The 20,817-nt window shown below is 55.6% G+C and overlaps 2 protein-coding genes across 3 annotated transcripts; both read left to right on the top strand.

Moving 5' to 3' along the window:
• Positions 1-8,402, top strand: KIRREL2 (kirre like nephrin family adhesion molecule 2). The gene is made up of 15 exons (XM_088830728.1): positions 1-55; positions 281-430; positions 1,017-1,166; positions 1,336-1,496; positions 2,564-2,714; positions 2,985-3,090; positions 3,211-3,359; positions 3,686-3,813; positions 3,907-4,039; positions 4,316-4,416; positions 4,575-4,794; positions 5,272-5,376; positions 5,696-5,796; positions 6,126-6,191; positions 8,067-8,402. Exons 1-15 carry the CDS (start codon positions 1-3, stop codon positions 8,400-8,402), a joined length of 2,112 nt encoding a protein of 703 aa, XP_088686854.1.
• A 1,859-nt stretch (positions 8,403-10,261) lies between these two features.
• APLP1 (amyloid beta precursor like protein 1) lies at positions 10,262-19,993 on the top strand. 2 transcript variants are annotated; one of them, XM_055410787.2, is made up of 17 exons: positions 10,262-10,499; positions 11,343-11,486; positions 12,277-12,409; positions 12,648-12,760; positions 12,993-13,126; positions 13,239-13,423; positions 13,882-14,012; positions 14,387-14,461; positions 15,354-15,512; positions 15,596-15,724; positions 17,120-17,219; positions 18,156-18,263; positions 18,513-18,539; positions 18,728-18,798; positions 19,028-19,090; positions 19,223-19,366; positions 19,465-19,993. In XM_055410787.2, exons 1-17 carry the CDS (start codon positions 10,371-10,373, stop codon positions 19,561-19,563), a joined length of 1,944 nt encoding a protein of 647 aa, XP_055266762.1. In that variant the 5' UTR covers positions 10,262-10,370; the 3' UTR covers positions 19,564-19,993. The 2 variants fall into 2 exon arrangements, with proteins under 2 accessions (XP_055266762.1, XP_055266763.1); XM_055410788.2 differs by having other exon boundaries at positions 18,516-18,539; positions 19,465-19,992.
• Positions 19,994-20,817: the final 824 nt, after the last annotated feature.

Raw genomic sequence — 20,817 nt, 5'->3', positions numbered from 1 at the left:
ATGCTCGTGGCCGTACTCCTCCTCGTTCTCTCCTTCTGCCTCAGGGGCCGCGCAGGTACCGCGAGGGGCCGGCGCAGATACATATAGGAGAGGGTCGTTTGCCAGCTGTCGCTTTGCTGGGATAGATGGGGCTGAGGGTCCAGACTCCTGGGTCTGACGGAAGAGAACTCTGGGAGCCTGGGCTTCTGGGTCTGAGGGCAGAGCGGATTGGGGACTGGATTCCATCGGGAGCTGCTGAATATGCTAAGCTCGGCTCGGCTCCCTCGCCCCACTCTCCTAGGCCTGGCACCCCACTTTCTGCAACAGCCAGAGGACCAGGTGGTTCTGTTGGGAGACGAGGCCCGGCTGCCCTGTGCCCTGGGCGCCTACCGGGGACTGGTTCAGTGGACTAAGGATGGGCTGGCTCTAGGGGGCGAAAGGGACCTTCCAGGTAAGGCTTTACTATCTCTTCAGGGAGGGGCTGGCTCCAGGGTGAGGATGCTGGGCTTGAGCTACAACTGAAGTTTCTAGTTTGACATTTTCAAGTTTAGGAAATTAATGGGCTCAGGGAAACGTTTGGGGGTCCTGAATTTTCAGGATCTTCTTTGGCGCTGACCCATAGGGTTTGGAAATTTATATTTTGATTGTAGAATAGTGTATCAGTGCCAAATAGCACATAAAACATAAATGGAAGATTTGTCAAATAATTCTAAAATAGATATCCATGTAATGACTACCCAGCCCCATTGCCAGCTCCCCAGAAGCCCTCCTTATTCCTTTCTCTCATAGCTCACTCCCTCCCTACTACCTACAGGAAGTATCTACTCTGATTTTTATGGCAATTGTTTTCTTGCTTTTTCTCCTCCTGAATTTATCATCCCCCTAAGTTTGTAGCAACACTGGACTGGGAAAGGATTAGTGTCTCTCTGGCCCAGCACCCACTTTTGGTAGTCTTTATGGTGTGAGATGCCCGGGGATGGAGCCCTGGGACCAGGAACTCAGAACCACAGTGTGACTGTCTCTGTCCCTGACTCCAGGCTGGTCTCGGTACTGGATATCAGGGAATGCAGCAAGTGGCCAGCACGACCTCCACATTAGACCCGTGGAGCTAGAGGATCAAGCATCGTATGAATGTCAAGCGACACAAGCTGGCCTCCGCTCTCGACCAGCCCAACTGCATGTGCTGGGTGAGGACTCAGCCCACTTGTCCCTGGGGAGCCCGGGAGATGGGGGGTCTACGAGTGCAAGCCGGGAATTATCAAAGTCTGGGGAGAACGAAAGAGAGGGCAGTTAGAACTGGGAAGATCAGGGTCTCTAGGACCCGGATCCAGCTCTGACCCCAGATCCACCCTACAGTGCCTCCAGAGCCCCCCCAGGTGCTGGGCGGCCCCTCTGTGTCTCTGGTTGCTGGGGTTCCTGCGAATCTGACCTGTCAGAGCCGTGGTGATGCCCACCCCACCCCTGAGCTGCTGTGGTTTCGAGATGGGGTCCGGCTGGACGGGGCCATCTTCCGCCAGGTTAAGTACAAGTCTCTGTGCCAGCCCTTCCTTGCTCATTCAGGGAAATTCAGGGGTCCACTCAGACCACAGGCTCATGCAGAGGAGAAGCGCATGAGAAGGCAGAGATGCAAGGCTTGGGATCCTTGGTATGTACTTAAGCATACGGACTCTAAGGCTAGACTGCGTGCAATCTAAGTCGCTTCAGTCATTTCCGACTTTTTGCGATCCCATGGTCTGCCAGGCTCCTCTGTCCATGGGATTTTTCAGGCAAGAATACTGGACTGGGTTGCCATGCCCTCCTCCAGCAGATCTTTCTGATCCAGAAATCGAATCTGCATCTCTTATGTCTCTTGCATTGGCAGGCGGGTTCTTTACCACTAGAGCCACCTGGGAAGCCCCCATAGGGCTAGACTACCTGGGTTAAAATTCTGGCTCAGTCACTTGTTAGTTGATTGATCTTAACCTCTCTGCCCCTCAGTTGACTTATCTGTACAGTGAAGTTAATAGTAGTATGCATGTCTAGGATTATTGGAAGATTAAATAAAGGAATATTTATAAATGCCTGGAAGAGTGACCGACATTAAGTACTAGTCAAGGCTATGGTCTTTCCCGTGGTCATGTATGGATGTGAGAGTTGGACTGTGAAGAAAGCTGATCGCCGAAGAATTGATGCTTTTGAACTGTGGTGTTGGAGAAGACTCTTGCGAGTCCCTTGTACTGCAAGGAGATCCAACCAGTCCATTCTAAGGGAGATCGATCCTGGGTGTTCATTGGAAGGACTGATGCTAAAGCTGAAACTGCAATACTTTGGCCACCTCATGCGACGAGTTGACTCACTAGAAAAGACTCTGATGCTGGGAAAGGTTGGGGGTGGGAGGAGAAGGGGACGACCGAGAATGAGATGGCTGGATGGTATCACCGACTCTGTGGACATGAGTTTGAGTGAACTCAGGGAGTTGGTGATGGATAGGGAGGCCTGGCGTGCTGTAATTCATGGGGTCGCAGAGAGTCGGACACAACTGAGCGACTGAACTGAACTGAACTGAAAGGTAGATGAAATCATCATTATTATTCACAACCTACAGACCCTGTTGAAGGAAGGAACCACTGGGTCAGTGGAGAGCATCTTGTCTTTGACCCCTTCCAGCCATGATGATGGAGCCACCTTGGTTTGCCGGGCCCGGAGCCAGGCCCTGCCTGCGGGGAAGGACACAGCTGTCACACTAAGCCTGCAGTGTGAGTGCAATCAGACACTGGGCTTTGAGCCTGAGGTCCGTGGAGAAAGAAGAGCCTGGGATCTGGATTTCAGGGCGTGAGAAAGGAGGGGGCTGTGTACCTCGGTTCCCTGGGGAATTGGGAACTGGAAGCCTAGACTGCTAGCTGATTGGGAGGAGAGGACTGGGGATCAGACTCCTGGGGTGGAGGAGCTGAGAACCCGACTCCTAGGTCATCAGTGGAGGAGTTCCATGTCCTTGCCCACTACTAACCATTGACTTACCTCTACAGACCCCCCAGTGGTGACTCTGTCTGCAGAACCACAGACAGTGCAGGAGGGAGAGAAGGTCACTTTCCTATGCCAGGCCACAGCCCAGCCTCCTGTCACCGGCTATAGGTGAGGACCCAGGTCATTTCTCCCCAGCCTGGAGGACCAGCTTGGGGAGGACTGGGGCTAGGCCCTGAGTAGGTGCGCCTGGGGAGCAAGGACAATACTAACACCCCACCGTCTTCGCAGATGGGCAAAGGGGGGCTCCCCGGTGCTCGGGGCCCGCGGGCCAATGTTGGAGGTAGTGGCTGACGCTTCATTCCTGACTGCGCCGGTGTCCTGCGAGGTCAGCAACGCAGTGGGTAGCGCCAACCGCAGCACAGCGCTGGACGTGCAGTGTAAGCCGGGGCGGGGCCGTGGGTGTGGCCAAAGTGGGGCGAGCAGGATGGGACAGCGGCTACCATGAGGCGTGGCTACGGAGGGCTGCCGGGGATGGTGGGCCCGATGTAGGATTTAGGCGGGATTTGGCTGTGCTGGATCAGTGCCAAAGTGGAGCAGGGGCAGGGCGAGAGTGGGGCTGAGGCTTGTGGGCCGGACGTGCGCGTCGAGTTAACTGGGGGCTTCAACCCAATGGGCCCTTGTGGGTGTCGTTTCTGAGCGTCTGCTCCGGAGTCAGAAGTTGCATCCCTCCCTGGTCATGTGGCCCCTCTTCGGTCTCCTCCAGTTGGGCCGATTCTGCAGGCAAAGCCGAAACCCTTGTCGGTGGACGTAGGAGAAGACGCCTCCTTCAGCTGTGTCTGGCGCGGGAATCCGCACCCACGGGTAACCTGGACCCGCCGCGGGGACGCACAGGTGAGGCCAGATCTGGGGCTTGTGGCCGAGGCTGGCAGTAGGGGAGGGGCTTCCTCCCAAGGTCGTGCCCTTGACGCCCCTTCCCTTTCTCAGGTGCTGGCCTCCGGGCCCACGCTGCGTCTTCCCGCGGTGGGGCCCGAGGATTCAGGCGACTACGTGTGCAGGGCCGAGCCGGGGCTCTCGGGCCGGGGCGGTGGCGCTGCGGAAGCTAGGCTGACTGTGAACGGTGAGAAAGAGGTGCTTCCTCGTGGACCCGGCGGGTTCTGGGATAAGAAGCGGGCAGAGGGGATGAGGTCTAATGGGAGTGGGAGTGGCCACGAGAAGGGGTTGGGGGTGCCTGGGAATTGCAGCTGGACCTACAAAAGGGTTCACGTTTGTTGAGAGGAGTGGGATGGTAGGTTGAGGTTAGTGGGGAGAGCCCAGGCCTGACCCCGCCCGCTTGAGAATGGGCTTTGGGGAGGGCGGGGTCTCTCCTCTGACTGGCCCACAATCTCCAAACCAGCTCCCCCAGTAGTGACCGCTCTGCACTCTGCGCCCGCCTTCCTGAGGGGCCCCGCCCGCCTCCAGTGTCTAGTCTTGGCTTCCCCCGCCCCAGAAGCTGTGGTAAGGAAAGTCCCCGTTCTCATGACCCATCCGGCCACCCAGACCTCCTAGACAGATTCCCCAAACCGCTGTGATTACCTCTGACTTTCCCCAGACCCTGCCCACACCTTCCCGCCCTCCCGAGTCTCCTCAGTGATCTTCCTCTTTTGTGCCCTCAGGTCTGGTCTTGGGATGAGGGCTTCCTGACTGCGGGGTCACGGGGTCGGTTCCTGGTGGAGACCTTCCCAGCCCCAGAGGGCCTCGGGGGACAGGGTCCAGGCCTGATCTCTGTGCTACACATTTCGGGGACCCAGGAGTCCGACTTTCACCGGGGCTTCAACTGCAGTGCCCGGAACCGATTGGGTGAGGGAGGCACCCAGGTCAGCCTGGGCCGGAGAGGTAAGATTCTGGCCTTGAAGACCCCAAATCTGAGGTTTCAAACCCTCAAAATGCCACAGTTTCCAAACGGAAGACCCTCGAAGGCAGAGCCTTCAAACCTTGGGAGCCTCAAAACTAGGAGTCTCTTGACTCCTGAGATGCCCCCCCAACAATAATTTCTGTCAAATGCAGAATCCTAAACTGAAAGACCTCTCACACTTAAGGACTCCAAAGAAGGCAACCTCCAAATATAGAGAATTGCAAAGTAAAATACCTTCAAACTTTATGACTTCTTAAAGTCAGGGAATCTAAACTTATGAAACCCCAGGTTCATGTGCTCTTAAACCCAGAGACCCCAAGCTAGGGGACTACTAAACTTGGGAATCCCCAAACTTGATGACCTTTGACCAGAGGTTCCCTTACTCAAGCCCTGTTCCCCAGTTCCTGCTCAGTCATCTGCTCAGCCTCCTCAGGAACCCCCTCCCCTTCTTCCCACAGACTTGCTGCCCACTGTGCGGATTGTGGCCGGAGTGGCCGCCATGGCCATGACTCTCCTTATGATCATCACTGGGGTGGCCCTCTGCTGCTGGCGCCACGGCAGGGGTCAGTGTCTGAGCCCCACCCCAGACCCCCGCACAGGCGCTGTACACTGGCTGCTCTGGCCTCAGGGCTTGTCCCAGTCCTGCCTCTCCAGACCCACTTTGGGCTTGGCTCCCATTCAATGCCTGGTTCCCAGCTCAAGCTCTAACTCCATCTCCTCAGGGTCACACCCCTTGCCCTCCTCGGCCAGTGGTCTCTTTAATTCCCAGCCTCGCAGCCTAATTTGCCCCGGTCCCCTCTCCTCCTGCTCATTGGTCTCCACAAACTGTGACCCAGCCCCATCACTTACCTTTGCCCCCACCTCCAATGTCCCTGGCCTCAGCCTCTTTCTCCAAGCAAAAGAACCTGGTGCGCATCCCAGGGAGCAGCGATGGCTCCAGTTCCAGGGGCCCCGAGGAGGAGACAGGCAGCAGCAAAGACCAGGTAGGATGTGAGGGTCCCCAGACCTGATGGTACCTCAAAACCCAAATAGTAATCCAGTCCCAGTTGTGATCCCCGTCCCAATCGGGCCTCCAAAACTCAAATAGAGCCATAGTCCCAACAGTGACCCCTAGATCCAAATCCAAGTATGCCCCGTCCCAATTATTCCTAGCCCTGTCCCTAGGGCTCCTTGTTGTCCTGTGTCCAGACCCCAGCTTCCAGGTGCCCTTTATCCTGCCTCCCTGGCCTCAGATGTTCAACCGAGGGTCTCTGGGGTCTGGCATCCCCTGCAGTGTAGTCTCCACTCCCTCTCACTAAGTACTATACCCTAGGGCCCCATCGTGCACACAGACCACAGCGACCTGGTTCTGGATGAGGAGGGGGCTCTGGAGACCAAGGTGAGTGTTGGGAAAAGAGGGACTCCCTTCACTGTGTCTCCAGCTCTCTCTCCACTTCTGTTCCCTCCTTTTTCATTCTGGTCCGTAGGTCCCTCTACCCACTTCTTATTTTTTTAATATTATCTATTTATTTGGTTATGTTGGGTCTTAGTTGTGGCACGTAGGATCTTCGATCTTTGCTGCCATATACAGGATTTTTTTTTAGTTGTGACATGTGAGATCTAGTTCCCTGATCAGGGATCTAACTCTGCACTGAAACTTTACCTTGGCCTTCTGCATCGGGAACAGGGAGTCTTAGCCACTGGACAGGCAGGGAAGTCTCCCTCCACCTATTTTTTGCTGCCTCCTGGACTGTCTCACCCACTTCCACAGTCTCAGTTGGTTTATCTGCTGACTATGCCCACATATCTGCCCCAGCCTTGGCCTGCATCTTGAACCCCAGGTCAAGGTTATACCCTGCCTGTGCTTTCCCCATCAGAGGCCCACATCCCAGATCAGGCCTCCTAGATGTCTCTCCCTGGTTGTTTCACCCAGGCCCCTTCTGCCTACCAGGTTCCATATTAGCTTCATATTTCCCCAAACTTGTCCCTCCTTTGGGGCCCCATTTTTGGGGGCCCCACTGACCCCAGTTCCCAGTCCAGAGCCTTTCTCTCTCTCTCTACCTAGCAGATGCTAGTCTCTTGACCTGAAACCCTCCTTTCTTCACGAAGCCTGTGTGCTAAGTCGTTTCAGTCCTGTCCGACTCTTTGCGACCCTACGGACTGCAGCCTGCCAGGCTGCTCTGTCCATGGGATTCTCCAGGCAAGAACACTGAAATGGGTTGCCATGCCCTCCTCCAAGGGATCTTCCTGACCCGGGAATCGAACCCACATCTCTTATGTCTCCTGGATTGGCAGGCAGGTTCTTTACCTCTAGCGCCACTTGGGAAGCCCCTTTTCTTCACATACCTACCTAATTCTCTCCATTTTTCCTCTGGTGTCAGTTCAAACATTTATTGCTTGAACTGCAGGCTTTTCTCTAGTTGCAGAGAGCAGAGGCTACTCTCTAGCTGCGGTGTGTGGGCTTCCCATCTCTGTGGCTTCTTATATTGCAAAGTACTGGCTCCAGGGCGCATTGCAACACATGGGTCCGGTAGTTGTGAAGCACGGGCTTGGCTGCTTCTTGACACATGAGACCTTCCTGGACCAGGGATCAGACTAGTGTCCCTTGCACTGACTGGCAGATTCTTAACCACTGGACCACCAGGAAAGCCCTCAAACATTTTTTTGGGCTGGAAAACTTTTGCTTCTCTCCTCCTAGCCCTGATCATCCTGTTTCACCTGTCACAGCCATGACCACAGTCTGAAGGTTCTCCCATCACTGTTCCAGCCACTTTGCCTGAATTTCCTCCACCACATCCCTGACCCTCCCTGGTTCTATCTGATGACTTATCATTTCTCCTTTGACCTGTGATCTCCATGAAGATGGGACTAGGTCTATCCTAGAGAGAGATGTCTCCAGCAGCAGCATAGGGCATGACATAGAATCAAAGCCTCGGAGCTGTTGGGCAAATGCATATGGAGATGTCTTGATCTCCATTTCTCTCTCTTGTCCCCTCTGCATCTCCTTCCATACCACCATCCCTTGGCAGACCTCTGCCTCTGCCTTTCTCTGTCCATCTCTTTCTGTCCTTTCATCTCTTGTTACTGTTTTTCTGTCTCACTTTGCCCTTCTACCAGTCTATATGTCTCTGGATTCTCTGCCTCCTCCTCCTTCTATCTTTTCTTCTCTCCCTAGGTCTGGTTCTATCTCAGTGTGTCTCTCTATTCACCTACCCTCATCCCTCTAAACCCTCACATTTTGGGACCCTTACCAAGTCCCATTTTGTTTCCTCAGGACCCAACCAATGGTTACTACAAGGTCCGAGGAGTCAGTGTGAGCCTGAGCCTTGGAGAAGCCCCTGGAGGAGGTCTCTTCCTACCACCCTCCTCCCCTCTTGGACCTCCAGGAACCCCTACCTTCTATGACTTCAATCCACATCTGGGCATGGTCCCCCCCTGCAGACTATATAGAGCCAGGGCAGGCTATCTCACCACACCCCACCCTCGAGCTTTTACCAGCTACATTAAACCCACATCCTTTGGACCCCCAGATCTGGCCCCCAGCACTCCCCCCTTCCCATATGCTGCCTTCCCCACGCCCAGCCACCCACGTCTCCAGACTCATGTGTGACATCTCTCCAGCTGAAGAGTCCTGGTATCTTCAACTTGCATAATGGATTGTCCTGATTTCTGAGTAACCAGAACAAACTGGCCACCCTACCCTTCCAAAATTGAACCTTGAGGGGAGGGAAGGATCATTACAATTACCTGGGTCATTGATGTACAGTCACCTCAGCCAAAGGGGATGCCCCGAGTGGAAGCAAGAAGGCCACTGGGCCTGTCTCTTCCTCTATATGAGACTCAAGAGGGCAGATGGGCCCTTTGCAGAGGGATGGGGACAGGGGTGATGTGAGTTAGGGACACAGAAAGAAATTGCTTCCAAACATTGAAAGAAGAGATTTCAAGATGGCCACCCACATTAAGAAGGAAGGCAACATAAAACAGATCAAGATACAGGACCTGTCCTTGCTCTCCCCGAGGGGTACTTTGCTTCACCCATGGAATTGCTGCCAAAATGGCCATTCATTCCCTGGGAATCCAAGATGGCCACCATCTTGATTCTTTCTACCTTCCTTAAAGGCCCTGGAAGAACTGGACCCAAGGAGTAAGGACAGTGTGAGAGCTGTTATGGTGGTGGGAAGGGGGGAAGGAGTGGTGTTGGAATCTGGGAATGAGAATATTTATGTTCAATTAAAGAAAAAAGTTGCAAAGTGAATATCTTAGAAATCCCCTGGCATTATTACTATCAAGGAAGGGGTCCATTGAACCTGCCCCAAGGTCCTTCCTCTTACCCTAGACTACGAAGTGGCTATAGAAAAAAAACATGAGCCACCCCACAGCCCTTTACTATCCACCAAGCACTCGTGTTGCAGTCCACGGGGTTGTAAAGAGTCGGACATAACTGAGTGACTGGACTGAACTGAACTGAGCACTCTAAGCTCTTTTAAGATACATCTAGACAAACAAACATGTGCAGATGCACACACATGACAGCATTGCCCCAGTCTGCTTGGGGAAGACAATTCTACACTGTATTTTGGAAAGAGAAGGAAGTGAACCCTGAAGGGGAGGCAGCAAAGGAGAGGCTAGGGGTGGGAAAAGAGAACTGTCCTGATCCTCAGAGCAAGAATGGGGGTTGACCCTTATCTTGAGGTGATGGATACCTGACTCAGCTCATCCTTAAAGAAAGGGTCTGGGGGCTTTTGTTCATGCATCCTTGATCTAGGAATTAAAGGTCTATGTGACTAGGGCTCCTGGAAAGCAGAGCAGAAGGCCTGGACTCGTTGATCTTAGGGAGAAAGGGCTGAGGGCTTGGTCTCTGGTCCAGAGAGAGAAGGTACCTGGGACCCAGACTCCGGGACCTGAGGGAGAAGAGGACTGGGTGTCAACTGCTGTGGGGTTTTGTTTGTTTGTTTGTTTGTTTTAATCAAGCCATTTTATTGAAGGGTTTCAGAGGAGGGTCGAAAGGCTGGGAGAACATTAAGATCTGACCTCCTTTTCATTGCCAGAATCTCCCTAGCTTCACAGTCGTTTTAAGCTCAACTGATGGGTTCTTCGTTGAGGAAATTTTGGAGGCCTAATACCTCAAGAGGGGACCTCAAGAGGATTTGGGGGTGGGGTCGGGGCTCCTGTGCTGGCGTCCCTGGAAAAGAAGGAGGACGTTTAGTGAGGGTCTGGGTCCGAGCGAGGAAAAAACTGGAGGTGACGGTCTTGGAGAACTCAAAATCCACAACTACGAAGCCTGTGACCCAGACTCCCGGGTAGGCCCTTCCGTAGGTGGGACGCCTGGAATCTCAAGGGGGCGGGAGCCTGGCGCAGGCTCCCACCCGGGGGTTACAGGCTGCTCAGCTGTGCGCAAAGCTGCCGCGCTATTGTCCTGGCCGGGAAGGCGGGGCCGGCGCGGGGCGGGGCTGGCGGCGCCGGCGCAGCTCGGGGGCGTCGGCGGAGGAGGCGGCGGCCGTGGCGCTGGGAGCTCCTGTCACCGCTGGGGCCCGGCCGGGCGGGAGTGCCAGAGACGTGAGGGCGCGAGGGCCCGGACATGGGGCCCGCCAGCCCCGCCGCTCGTGGTCTGGGCCCGCTGCTGCCGTTGCTGCCACTGTTGCTGCTGCTTCTGCGCGTGCAGCTCACCGAAGGGAACCTGGCCGGTGGGAGCCCCAGCGCGGCCGAGGTGAGGCCCGGCCGGGCCCTAGGGCGGGGGGGAAGGGGCGGGACCGGGCCTCTGGACCCCGGGGCCGATAGGTCCGGAGCAGCAAACGCAGTCTTTTCAGCCAGGTGGCCAGACCCCAGGCGCCCCTAATAGCACTAGGCATTCAGAAACCCCTAAGTCCAGGCCCCGGCGTCGTCCCGAGGTCCAGCCCCTTCAGACCCTCTAGCCCTAGGTGACTCAGCCCCAGCCCCTGCCCATCTGAATAGGACCCGCCGGGCAGCAAGGCACCTAGAGCCAAGAATCTGGGCCCCTTTTATCCTCGGGACCCATATGAAGGCTCCCGCAAGGCTCCCAGAACCCGGGAAGCTAGACCTCCAGTCATCGCCCCCCCAACCCAGGATGTGGCTCTCCATCCCCCAAGGACTTAGTGTCCAGGCCTGCAGGGCCCTGAAGCCAGGCCTTGTGGTCTTTCCACTCGAGAATGCGAGCGTGAGCTAGGGGCGGAGGGAGGAGGGGCCAGAACGCCTGGGTTCTGGTCTCCTCCCCCGCCATTCAAGTTTAACCCCTTCGAGCTCCAGTGCGTCTGCGCTGGGGTGAGGGCGGGGCTTGTCTCCGAGGCAACAAGGCCGTGAGAATCCCGGGAGACCCCGAGTCGCCATAGCAACGGCAGAGCTGGGGCGGCCCCGGGCCCAGTGGGAGCTGTTTCCCAGGGAACCAAACCTCCACAGAGGCGGGTGCGCGGTGCTTGATGGAGGGGGCTGGTGCTGGGGGTGTGACCACCTGGGCCCCAGGGAGCAAAGGACCGGGGGACTCATATGTCAGCGTCCCCCGTGCCCTCGCTGACCCCTCCGCCCCCACCTCCAGGCCCCAGGGTCTGCCCAGGTGGCTGGACTATGCGGGCGCCCAACCCTTCACCGGGACCTGCGCACCGGCCGCTGGGAACCAGACCCACAGCTGTCACGACGCTGTCTCCGGGACCCGCAGCGCGTGCTGGAGTACTGCAGACAGGTAGGCGGGACCGACTGAGAGGGGCGTGGCCAGCAAAAAAGCGGGTCCAAGTTGGGACCAGGTTGCCCTTAAGAAGCTAGCCGTGCAAAGGCAAGGTCCGGGGAAATGAAGAGTTCAAGAAGGCATGGGAAACTAGGGGACATGGCCAACAAAGAGGCAAAGTTAGGAAAGGACAGGACCTGTTTTTGAGAAACTAGGTCAAGAAAAGAGAAGCACCGTGCTAACACTGCCAGCTGAGGACAGTGTCCAGTGATGAACTAGAATTTAACAAGGTGGTGGACACTTTAAAGAGCAGGTGTAAGTGGGCGTGGCAAATAAGAGGCGGGGCTAAGACAAAAAGACCTCGTGGGCTCCAGTGACTGGGAAAGGGGTGGAACCCAATGGGAGAGTGGAAAGCTAGGAGGTGTGGCTATGAAAAAGCAGGTCTAACACAAAGACAAGGGATCCTGAGAGGCCAGAGGTGAGAATCTATGGGGAGATGAACTTTGGGGGATGGGGCAGAAATGACTAGAAAAGAGGTGGGCTTAGAGGGACAGCTTTGGGGAAGGACCTTCATAAAGAAACCCGACAGGCAAAGGGGCGGAGCCTAAGGATGGAAGGGAGAGGTACTAAGGGGCGTGGCCAATGGCTTGTGGGGCTTAGATGTCTAAGTCCTGTTCTACAGAGAGGCAGGGCCTAGGGACGAGTGGTTTTTTCGAATACTAGAGCCTTGAAAAGGGACACGCCAACGCAGAAGCGCACCTGGTAGGGGCGGGGCAGAGGACTGATCGCCCCAACTCGGTGCCCCCAGATGTACCCGGAGCTGCAGATTGTCCGTGTGGAGCAGGCGACGCAGGCCATCCCCATGGAACAATGGTGCGGGGGTGCCCGGGGTGGCCACTGTGCCCACCCCCACCACCAAGTTGTGCCTTTCCACTGCCTGCGTGAGTCACAGACTGAGGGGTTGGGGAACAGAAGGTCGGGGGGAGGGGTTGGGTGTTAGTCTCTAAGGGGTGAGAGTCTGGCCCTGGTCTCAGGCTCACATTAAGGAGCTAGGTGCCTGAGTCTACAGTGGGACAGAAGCCTCTGAGGATAAGAGATCTGGATTCTGGGGTGGAGGGGAATGGGTAGGGCTAGTGGCTGTGGGAGTGTCTCACACCAATGCCCCTCTCCATTTTCCAGCCGGGGAATTCGTGAGCGAGGCCCTGCTGGTGCCTGAAGGCTGCAGGTTCTTGCACCAGGAGCGCATGGACCAGTGCGAGAGTTCAACCCGGAGGCAGCAGGAAGCGCAGGAGGTAAGGACCCAGCCCCTCATCCTCCCACCCCTCCCCGAGAACCCAGGATTCCAATCCCCTAACACCCTCCTCCTCCACAACCCAAGTCTGAGCCTCAGCCCCTTCTTCTGTGGGACAGAATCAGGAATCCAGGCTCCAAGCCCCATCAGCTCCTAAGACTCAGGCAATCCAGGCTCCCCCTCCACCCTTCCTTATCCGCCAGTCCTGGTATCTATGGCCACTCTTCCCACAGGCCTGCAGCTCCCAGGGCCTCATCCTGCATGGCTCAGGCATGCTTTTGCCCTGTGGCGCAGATCGGTTCCGAGGTGTGGAATATGTGTGCTGCCCACCTCCAGCGACCCCCAACCCTTCTGGGACAGCAGTCGGGTGAGTGAGAGGGAACACTCCAGGCCCAACCCTCCAGGCTCCTGAGGCAGGAGATGGAAGCCTGGGGACCTAGGCCTACATTCTTATTTCCTTGGGTCTTCTGCTCCCTCAGTGACCCCTCCACCCGGTCCTGGCCCCCGGGAGGCAGAGTTGAGAGGGGCGATGATGAGGAAGAGGAGGAATCCTTCCTGCAGCCAGTAGATGATTACTTTGTGGAGCCCCCACGGGCTGATGAGGAGGAGGAGGAGGAGAGAGTCCCACCCTCAAGCTCCCAGACCCCTGCAGGGGTCAGCAAAGGTGAAGCCATCTCTAAACCCCACCCTCTCCACCCTAGAAGGAGGATGATTTAAGAGAGCTTTGGTGTAGGGGCATTTGAGGAGGGACCTGCTGGGGAGAAGCCCTGTGGGGGGAAATGGGAGGGATGGGAATGGCTTTGGATAAAGTAGAGGTGGAAGGGCCACCCTGTGAGGAATGCAAAGGGTAAGGGTGGTTTGGGGGTACCCAGAAGTGGAGGAGCCATTTGAAATGTCTGAAGGATTATTTGGAGGAAAGCTTGAAGGATAGTGTGATAGATTCCTAAGCTTTGCAAGAATAGGTCCAATTCAGAACCACATCTCACATACTGCCAGGCAGCAACTATGGTTGAAGTGAAAACACAGGGGTCTCCACTGCGCTCTAGGAAATGCAGTTCTCTGGGAAGGGAAGCTGACCTGGAGCTGGGCTTCAGGCTGACTCCCAGATTCCTGGCCTTGCAGTGACTCCCACCCCAAGGCCCACAGATGGTGTGGATGTGTACTTTGGTATGCCTGGAGAAATCAGTGAGCATGAAGGCTTCCTGAGGGCCAAGATGGACCTGGAGGAGCGCAGGATGCGCCAGATTAATGAGGTGATGGTACCAGGGGCCCCAGGATCCCCCATAACACAGAGCTCCCTAATTACCAGGAAATTGCTCAGGGACACATTGAGACTACCTCTCAAGGCTCCCCAAGCCTCCATCATCCTCCAGGCCTCCACCCACCCCTAAGATGACCAAGGATCCCCAAGCCACCTAGAGTCCCATTGAGACACCACCAGATTCCATGGCAACTCTGATGAATGGTACTCTTCCACTTTAAATTCCCTCTGAATCCTCTCTCTCTTGGCGATCCAAGAGGCCATGGGGCTTAAGGGATCTGGAGACTCTGAAGAAGGATGGGATGTGGGGACTTACTAGGTACAGCAGAGTGGCTTCTAGGATCCTGACGCTCCCCTTGTCCCCAGGTGATGCGTGAGTGGGCCATGGCTGACAACCAGTCCAAGAACCTGCCTAAAGCTGACAGACAGGCCCTGAATGAGGTAGGACAGCCTCCAAAGGGTCCTACTTGGGTACTTGGGCCTGTCCACCACCTGGGGCTTAATGGGCTTCAGCCTGGCTCAGGCTTTTTCTGGCCTCATCTAGTTTCACCCCTTCCTACTGATATGGGCTTCTCTCCTGGCCCCACCCCTACACTTGGCTTTGCCTCTCTTGGCCTACATCCAATCTGACTTTGCTTTCCTCTTCTTCCTTCTCCCACTGGCCATATTTTACCCTGTCTTAACTTGATCCTAACCTCTGAGGGCTGACTCTGGAGGCCTCTCCCAAGCTGGGACACTGCAGACACAGCCAAGTCCTTCTCAGCCTCTCTTTGATGCTCAGCCCTGCCCCACCACCACCACCCCTGACTCTGGTCCTGCCCCTCTTATTTCACTTTTACCCAATCCCTCCTCAGTAGGCCCAGCCTCATCACTCTCCTGCCCACCTCTCTCAGCCTCACCTTGGCACAGCCCTACCCTCTGTAGACCCGACTCAGCTTAGCCCCATTCCCTGACCCCCGCTTCTGCCCCACTCAGGCTTATTTAGCTACAGCCTGTCTCCAAAGGGCCCTGCCCAGGCCTAAGCCCCACCTTTCCTGCAATACTTGGTCCCTTTCACCTTAACACAGGCTAGCTCTGTTCTTACACTCTTCCTACCCATACAGTGGACACCTTCCCCTGCGCTCCCAGTAGGGCTGGTTCTGCCCCTACTCTACCCAGCCCCTCAGCCAGTCTCCTGTTTCCTAGTCCCACCCCAGGTCGACTCTGCCCAGGCCTGGATCCACAGCACCCCACCCCACTTATGGTCCAGTAGCCCTCCCTTTCCAGACTCCCTTTGACCTGGGTTTCATCCGGCTGTGCCTCTCACCTGACCCTGTGCCCACCCCCTCACCAGCACTTCCAGTCCATCCTGCAGACCCTGGAGGAGCAGGTGTCCGGTGAGCGACAGCGCCTGGTGGAGACCCATGCCACCCGAGTCATTGCCCTGATCAATGACCAGCGCCGGGCCGCCTTGGAAGGTTTCCTGGCGGCACTGCAGGGGGATCCGCCTCAGGTATGGGAGCCGTGGGGGGCGGGCGGAGGGTAGAGGGTGGAGAGGGCTGGGATGGGCCTGGGCAGCCTCCATCTCTTCCACAGCCAGAGCGGGTCCTGCTGGCCCTGCGGCGCTACCTGCGAGCTGAGCAGAAGGAGCAGAGGCACACGCTGAGGCACTACCAGCACGTGGCTGCCGTGGACCCCGAGAAGGCCCAGCAGATGCGCTTCCAGGTGCTCAGTTCTTCCAGCTCCCAAACACTCTGCCATCCCTTGGACTTTGGTCTCTTGGACCCCAGCCCCTCAGATGATTCTCTTGCCCCCCAGATCCTCTTTCTTTTTTAGCAGTTCATTTATTTATCTATTGCTTTGGGGCTGAGCTGGGTCTTTGTTGCTTTCTCTAGTTGTGGCAAGTGGGGGCTACTCTTCCTTGTGTTGCTTGGGCTTCTCACAGCAGTGGTCACTCTTGTCGTGGAGCACTGGCTCCAGGCTTCCAGGCTTCAGTAATTATGGCCCGGGGGCTCAGTAGTTGCGGTGCACCAGCCCAGTTGCCTCATGGCATGTGGGATCTTCCCGGACCAGGGATCGAACCTGTGTCCCCTGCATGGGCAGGTGGCTTCTTAACCACTGGACCACCAGGAAGTCCCTCAGACCCTCTATCTGCCCCTTGGACCTCCTTCCTCTCCCTGGATCCCCCCTTCTGTGCCTGGGACCCATTCTAACCCTTAAGATCCCTACTTCCTGATCCTGAAACAGTGCCTCCACCACCCCCTGTGCCTCTGACCGCTTTCTTGTTCTGAATCCCCACTTCCTGTCCTTTGGATTCTGATTTCCTGACCTAGAATCCCCCTCCTCTGCCTGGAACCCTGTTCCTGTCCCTCAGTGCTCCCTGTTCCCTAACTCTGCTTGTTTCTCCCTGAAACCCTTGTCCAGTGCCTTTAGATCGTAATTCTTATCTTTTGGATGCTATCTTCCTGCCCAAGAATACTGATTCCGTGCTCTTGAGCTCCAAACTTTGCCCTTGAGCCACATCATTTCTAACTTTTTTTTAACAAGTTATATTTATTTATTTTTAATTTTTGGCCACACCCTGTAGCACATGGGGTCTTAGTTTCCTAACCAGGGATTGAACCCACACCTCCTGCATTGGAGGGCAGAGTTTAACCATTGGACCACCAGGGAAGTCCCCACATAACTCTCCAATTCTACTTCCTTCTCCAGAACCCCCTCAAACCTTGCTTCCTACTCCTCAGACCCTGCTTTCTACCTCTCCCCTGACTCATCTCCACTTCCCATCTTCCATACCATAGTCCTTGTACCCTAGACTTACCTTGCCTCCTGTGCCCAGCTTTTCCTAGCAGCTACTCCTTTTCCTTCTTCCTTACTTTCCTTCCCAAGACTCTCACATCCTGTCTCCCGTACCGCTTTTCCTTTTTGTTGTATTTTGCTTCTCCTCCTTCCGCTTCCTGCCCTCCACAGCCCAGTTCCTGGCCCCTGTACCCTCCTCCCTGTCCTTTGTAGGTGCTACTCTTCCTGAGACCCTCCTGACGTTCCTTCTTCACCCTGCCTCAGTTTCCCCTTCGGTAGCCCACACGGCTCAATTCATCCCTCACACTCACTCCCCAACAGGTGCAGACCCACCTTCAAGTAATTGAGGAAAGGATGAATCAGAGCCTGGGGCTGCTTGACCAGAACCCCCGCCTGGCTCAGGAGTTGCGGCCCCAGATCCGTGAGTGCTTGACAATGACCCCCCAACCTTTGACTCCCCTGCCATTTCAGTTATCTATTCCTATGTAACAACCTTCCCCCGCCCCCGCCCAACACACACACTCACAAACTTAGTGACTTAAATCAGTCATTTTCACTGCTCATGATACTGCCATCTGGGTTGTGCCGGGTGCTTCTTCCGCGGGTCTTGTCAGTAGGCAAGCATGTGGCTACCTTGGGCTAGCAGGTCAGCTAGGGGCTGGAACTCAGGCACAGATGAGCCTCTCTCCCTTCAGAGAGGCCTCTCTTCTCCATGGAACCCTTCCATGCAGTCTCTCCAGCAAGGCACATGAACTTCCGTGGTGGTTCAAGCTCCCCAAAGCACTGAAGTAGAAACTGCCAGGTCTTCTTAAGACCTGGGCCAACTTGGTTAAAGCAAGTCCCAAACCCAACCCAGATTTACACTGTGGGATCTATTCAAAAGCATGAATATCAGGAAGTGTAACCCCCTCCCCCAGAGCCCCCAGGTCTATTGTAACTTCCTCCTGGATGTCGCATGCCTAACCCTAATTCTCCTGCTCTGTAAGGAGGCCATTCTCTGTTTATTTGGCTATAGTCTGTCTTTGTTGTGGCATGCAGGAGCTTTAGTTACGGCACGTGGGCTCTTAGTTTGCAGCGTGTGGATTCTAGTTCTCTGACGAGGAATCGAAACTGGGCCCCTACATTGGGAGTGTAGAGTCTTGGCCACCTGACCACCAGGGAAGTCCTGAGGAGGCCATTCTCTTGAACTTCAACCTCCCTTCTCCAACATTCAGCTCCCTACTTTCCCACATCTCACGTACGGCTCTCCCCAATCATGTTATTGCTAGGGTGCCACTCATTCACCCCAACAGGAACCATCTTGTTTTGTGGATCCCTGTGCTCATGAAATCACCCCCTTTCTGCATGTTCCACTCAGAGGAACTCCTCCACTCTGAACACCTGGGCCCCAGTGAGCTGGAATCCCCTGCCCCAGCGGGCAGCAGTGAGGACAAGAGTGGGCTACAACCCCTGGACTCCAAGGATGGTGAGTTAACCCAAATATACATAGTCCCATGGACAGGCCCTCAACCTCAATTCTAATCCCCTAAAGTCTGGAAGTGTCTTAGCCATCGGGTGAGCAGTAGAGGGTGGGAAGGAATGTCTGGGGTTGTGGAAGCCTCTGGAGGGTCCTAGATCCTCCTTCCTCGGCCCCCGGGAGGGGGTCCCCACACTTTCTTCAGTGATGCTCTCCTCTTTTCACGGTTCCACCTGCCTTGTCTCCTCTGGCTGCCAGCAGACACCCCCATGGCCCTTCCCAAAGGTGAGTAGCTCACAGAGTAGCCCCTGGTCACCCCATCCCTCTGAGTCCTTGAGCCCAGAGTGGGAAAGGGCCCACACACTGGGAACCTCAGGCCTCCTGGGGTGGCGTCTGGTGCCCCTCCGACCCTTCCTCAGGCGGGGGTATCACCATTCTGGACTCTCAGGAATGAGATAGGATTTGGGGGTTAGGGTCCACAGAACAAGATGCCGCATCCTCTGGGAAAGATAAGATGACCCCCCTGGAGCAGTACGAACGGAAGGTAAGCCATCAGACCTGTGGGCACCTGAGGCAGGGTGGGAGGGGGGCTGGACTCTTAGGTCTGCAGGAGGAGCGCGCGGGGGGCTTGGATTCCTTGGCCTCAGAGGGAAGAAGGGACTGAGGACATGGACTTCAGGGTCCTAGGGGAGAAGAGGGCTGGGGGATGCCCTCCTGGGCCCTGGGGAGGAGGAGGCTGGAGCCCAGACTCCTGACACCTCCTACTCCCCCAGGTGAATGTGTCCGTTCCAAGGGGCTTTCCTTTCCACTCATCGGAGATTCAGAGGGATGAGCTGGTAAGAGGAGGAATATTCAGGGTACTTAGGGGGAGAGGTCAAGAGTTCAGTGGCTAGACTGTGACTCCCAAAGCCACACAGGGCCCTGGTCAGCCTCAAAGATGACCCCGGTGCTCTCTCCTCCCACTGCAGGCCCCAGCTGGCACAGGCGTGTCCCGAGAGGCCGTGTCCGGTCTGCTGATCATGGGAGCCGGCGGGGGCTCCCTCATCGTCCTCTCCCTGCTGCTCTTGCGCCGGAAGAAGCCCTACGGGGCCATCAGCCACGGAGTGGTGGAGGTAAGAGGCACAAAGACCTGGAGTGGGGAGGAGCCCCAGAGCCCAGGTCTGTGGTTGGGTCCCTACGGCCCACTCTCCCACCCCTGCCCCCGTTGCAGGTGGACCCCATGCTGACCCTGGAGGAGCAGCAGCTCCGTGAACTGCAGCGTCATGGCTATGAGAACCCCACCTACCGCTTCCTGGAGGAACGACCCTGAACCAACCCTCTTCTCCCCTTCAGCTGAGCCCAGACCTTCCCTCTTCCTGGAACCCCTGAACCCTAACTCCCAGCCTGGGGGAGAGGGTGAAAAAGTTCATTTCATACCCTTTGTGAGGGGGCTGGAAATTCTTATTTCCCCTTTCCAGTTCCAAATTCCATCCCTAAGAAATCCCTGGGTATTCCCAGCTGCCCTCCCCGCCTCCTTGAGACCTTTTCATTTTAATTTATTTTGTACGTTAATTTATTGTTCCTTAAGGTGACCAGCAGCTTGGTCCCAATGTCTGTTGTTCCCTGGAATTCATCCTCCCATGTGTCCTCCACTAAGATCCCAATAAAGTCCTCTTCCCCACCAGGCCATCCTTTGTCTGTCTGGGGGAATCAGAGTGTAATCAGTTTTAGACATTGGTGTGCAACCCTGCCCAGACCTCCTTCACATAAATTTTTAAACTGTGTGTGTTCAGTCGCTCAGTCGTGTTGGACTCTTTGCAACCCCATGGACTGTAGCCTGCCAGGCTCCTCTGTCCGTAGGATTTTTTAGGCAAGAACTGTGGAGTGAGTAGACATTTCCTCCTCCAGAGGATCTTCCCAACCCAGGGATGGAACCTGCCTCTCCTGTGTCTCCTGCATTGGCAGGCGGGTTCATTACCACCCGGGTAGATCTTTAAATTTGGGCGGGACCTTGGAAGGGGGCGGGGTCCAGAATCTAGGATAGGCTCTCCCGCCCACCCAGGAGCTTTCCGTGGTACTGAACGGACTGCCCCTTCTAGGCCAGTATCAGCTAGGTTTCAGGCTGGACTCCAAGGAGACTTTGCAAATTTCCCCTGCCTTCTACTCATACACATTCACATACAACATCCATCCCTGACCTGTGAGCTCAATGAGGGACAGGGACTCTTAAACAGTACTTCCCATTCCTGATCTTCATCCCTTCTTGGGGAGGCAATAGGAATCCCCCTGGAGTGTGGAAATTCAACCACGTGTCCCAGTAAGGGTTATGTGTTGTCTGCAAGTGCATCCCATTTTGTGACATGCCAGGGCTATCCCTCTAGACATTATTTGTTTCAATAGGGTTGTTATGAGGATTAAAAGGAGTAATACTTGTTGAGACATTGGAATTGTGCCTGGCATTTCATAAGTATTTGTTGAATAAATTCTAAAATGACATGGGAGCAAACTCGTATAGCACCCTGTGGCAGGCACTGATCCAAGGGCTTTACATGCATTGGCACACTTAATAACCCCATGAAGTAGG

Source organism: Moschus berezovskii, chromosome 22, assembly GCF_049115385.1.
Source record: "Moschus berezovskii isolate FMDL1 chromosome 22, NW_MosBer_1.0, whole genome shotgun sequence".
Lineage (NCBI taxonomy): Eukaryota > Metazoa > Chordata > Mammalia > Artiodactyla > Moschidae > Moschus > Moschus berezovskii.
Note: the sequence above shows the minus strand (reverse complement) of the source record. Positions and strands in the feature narration are given on the sequence as shown.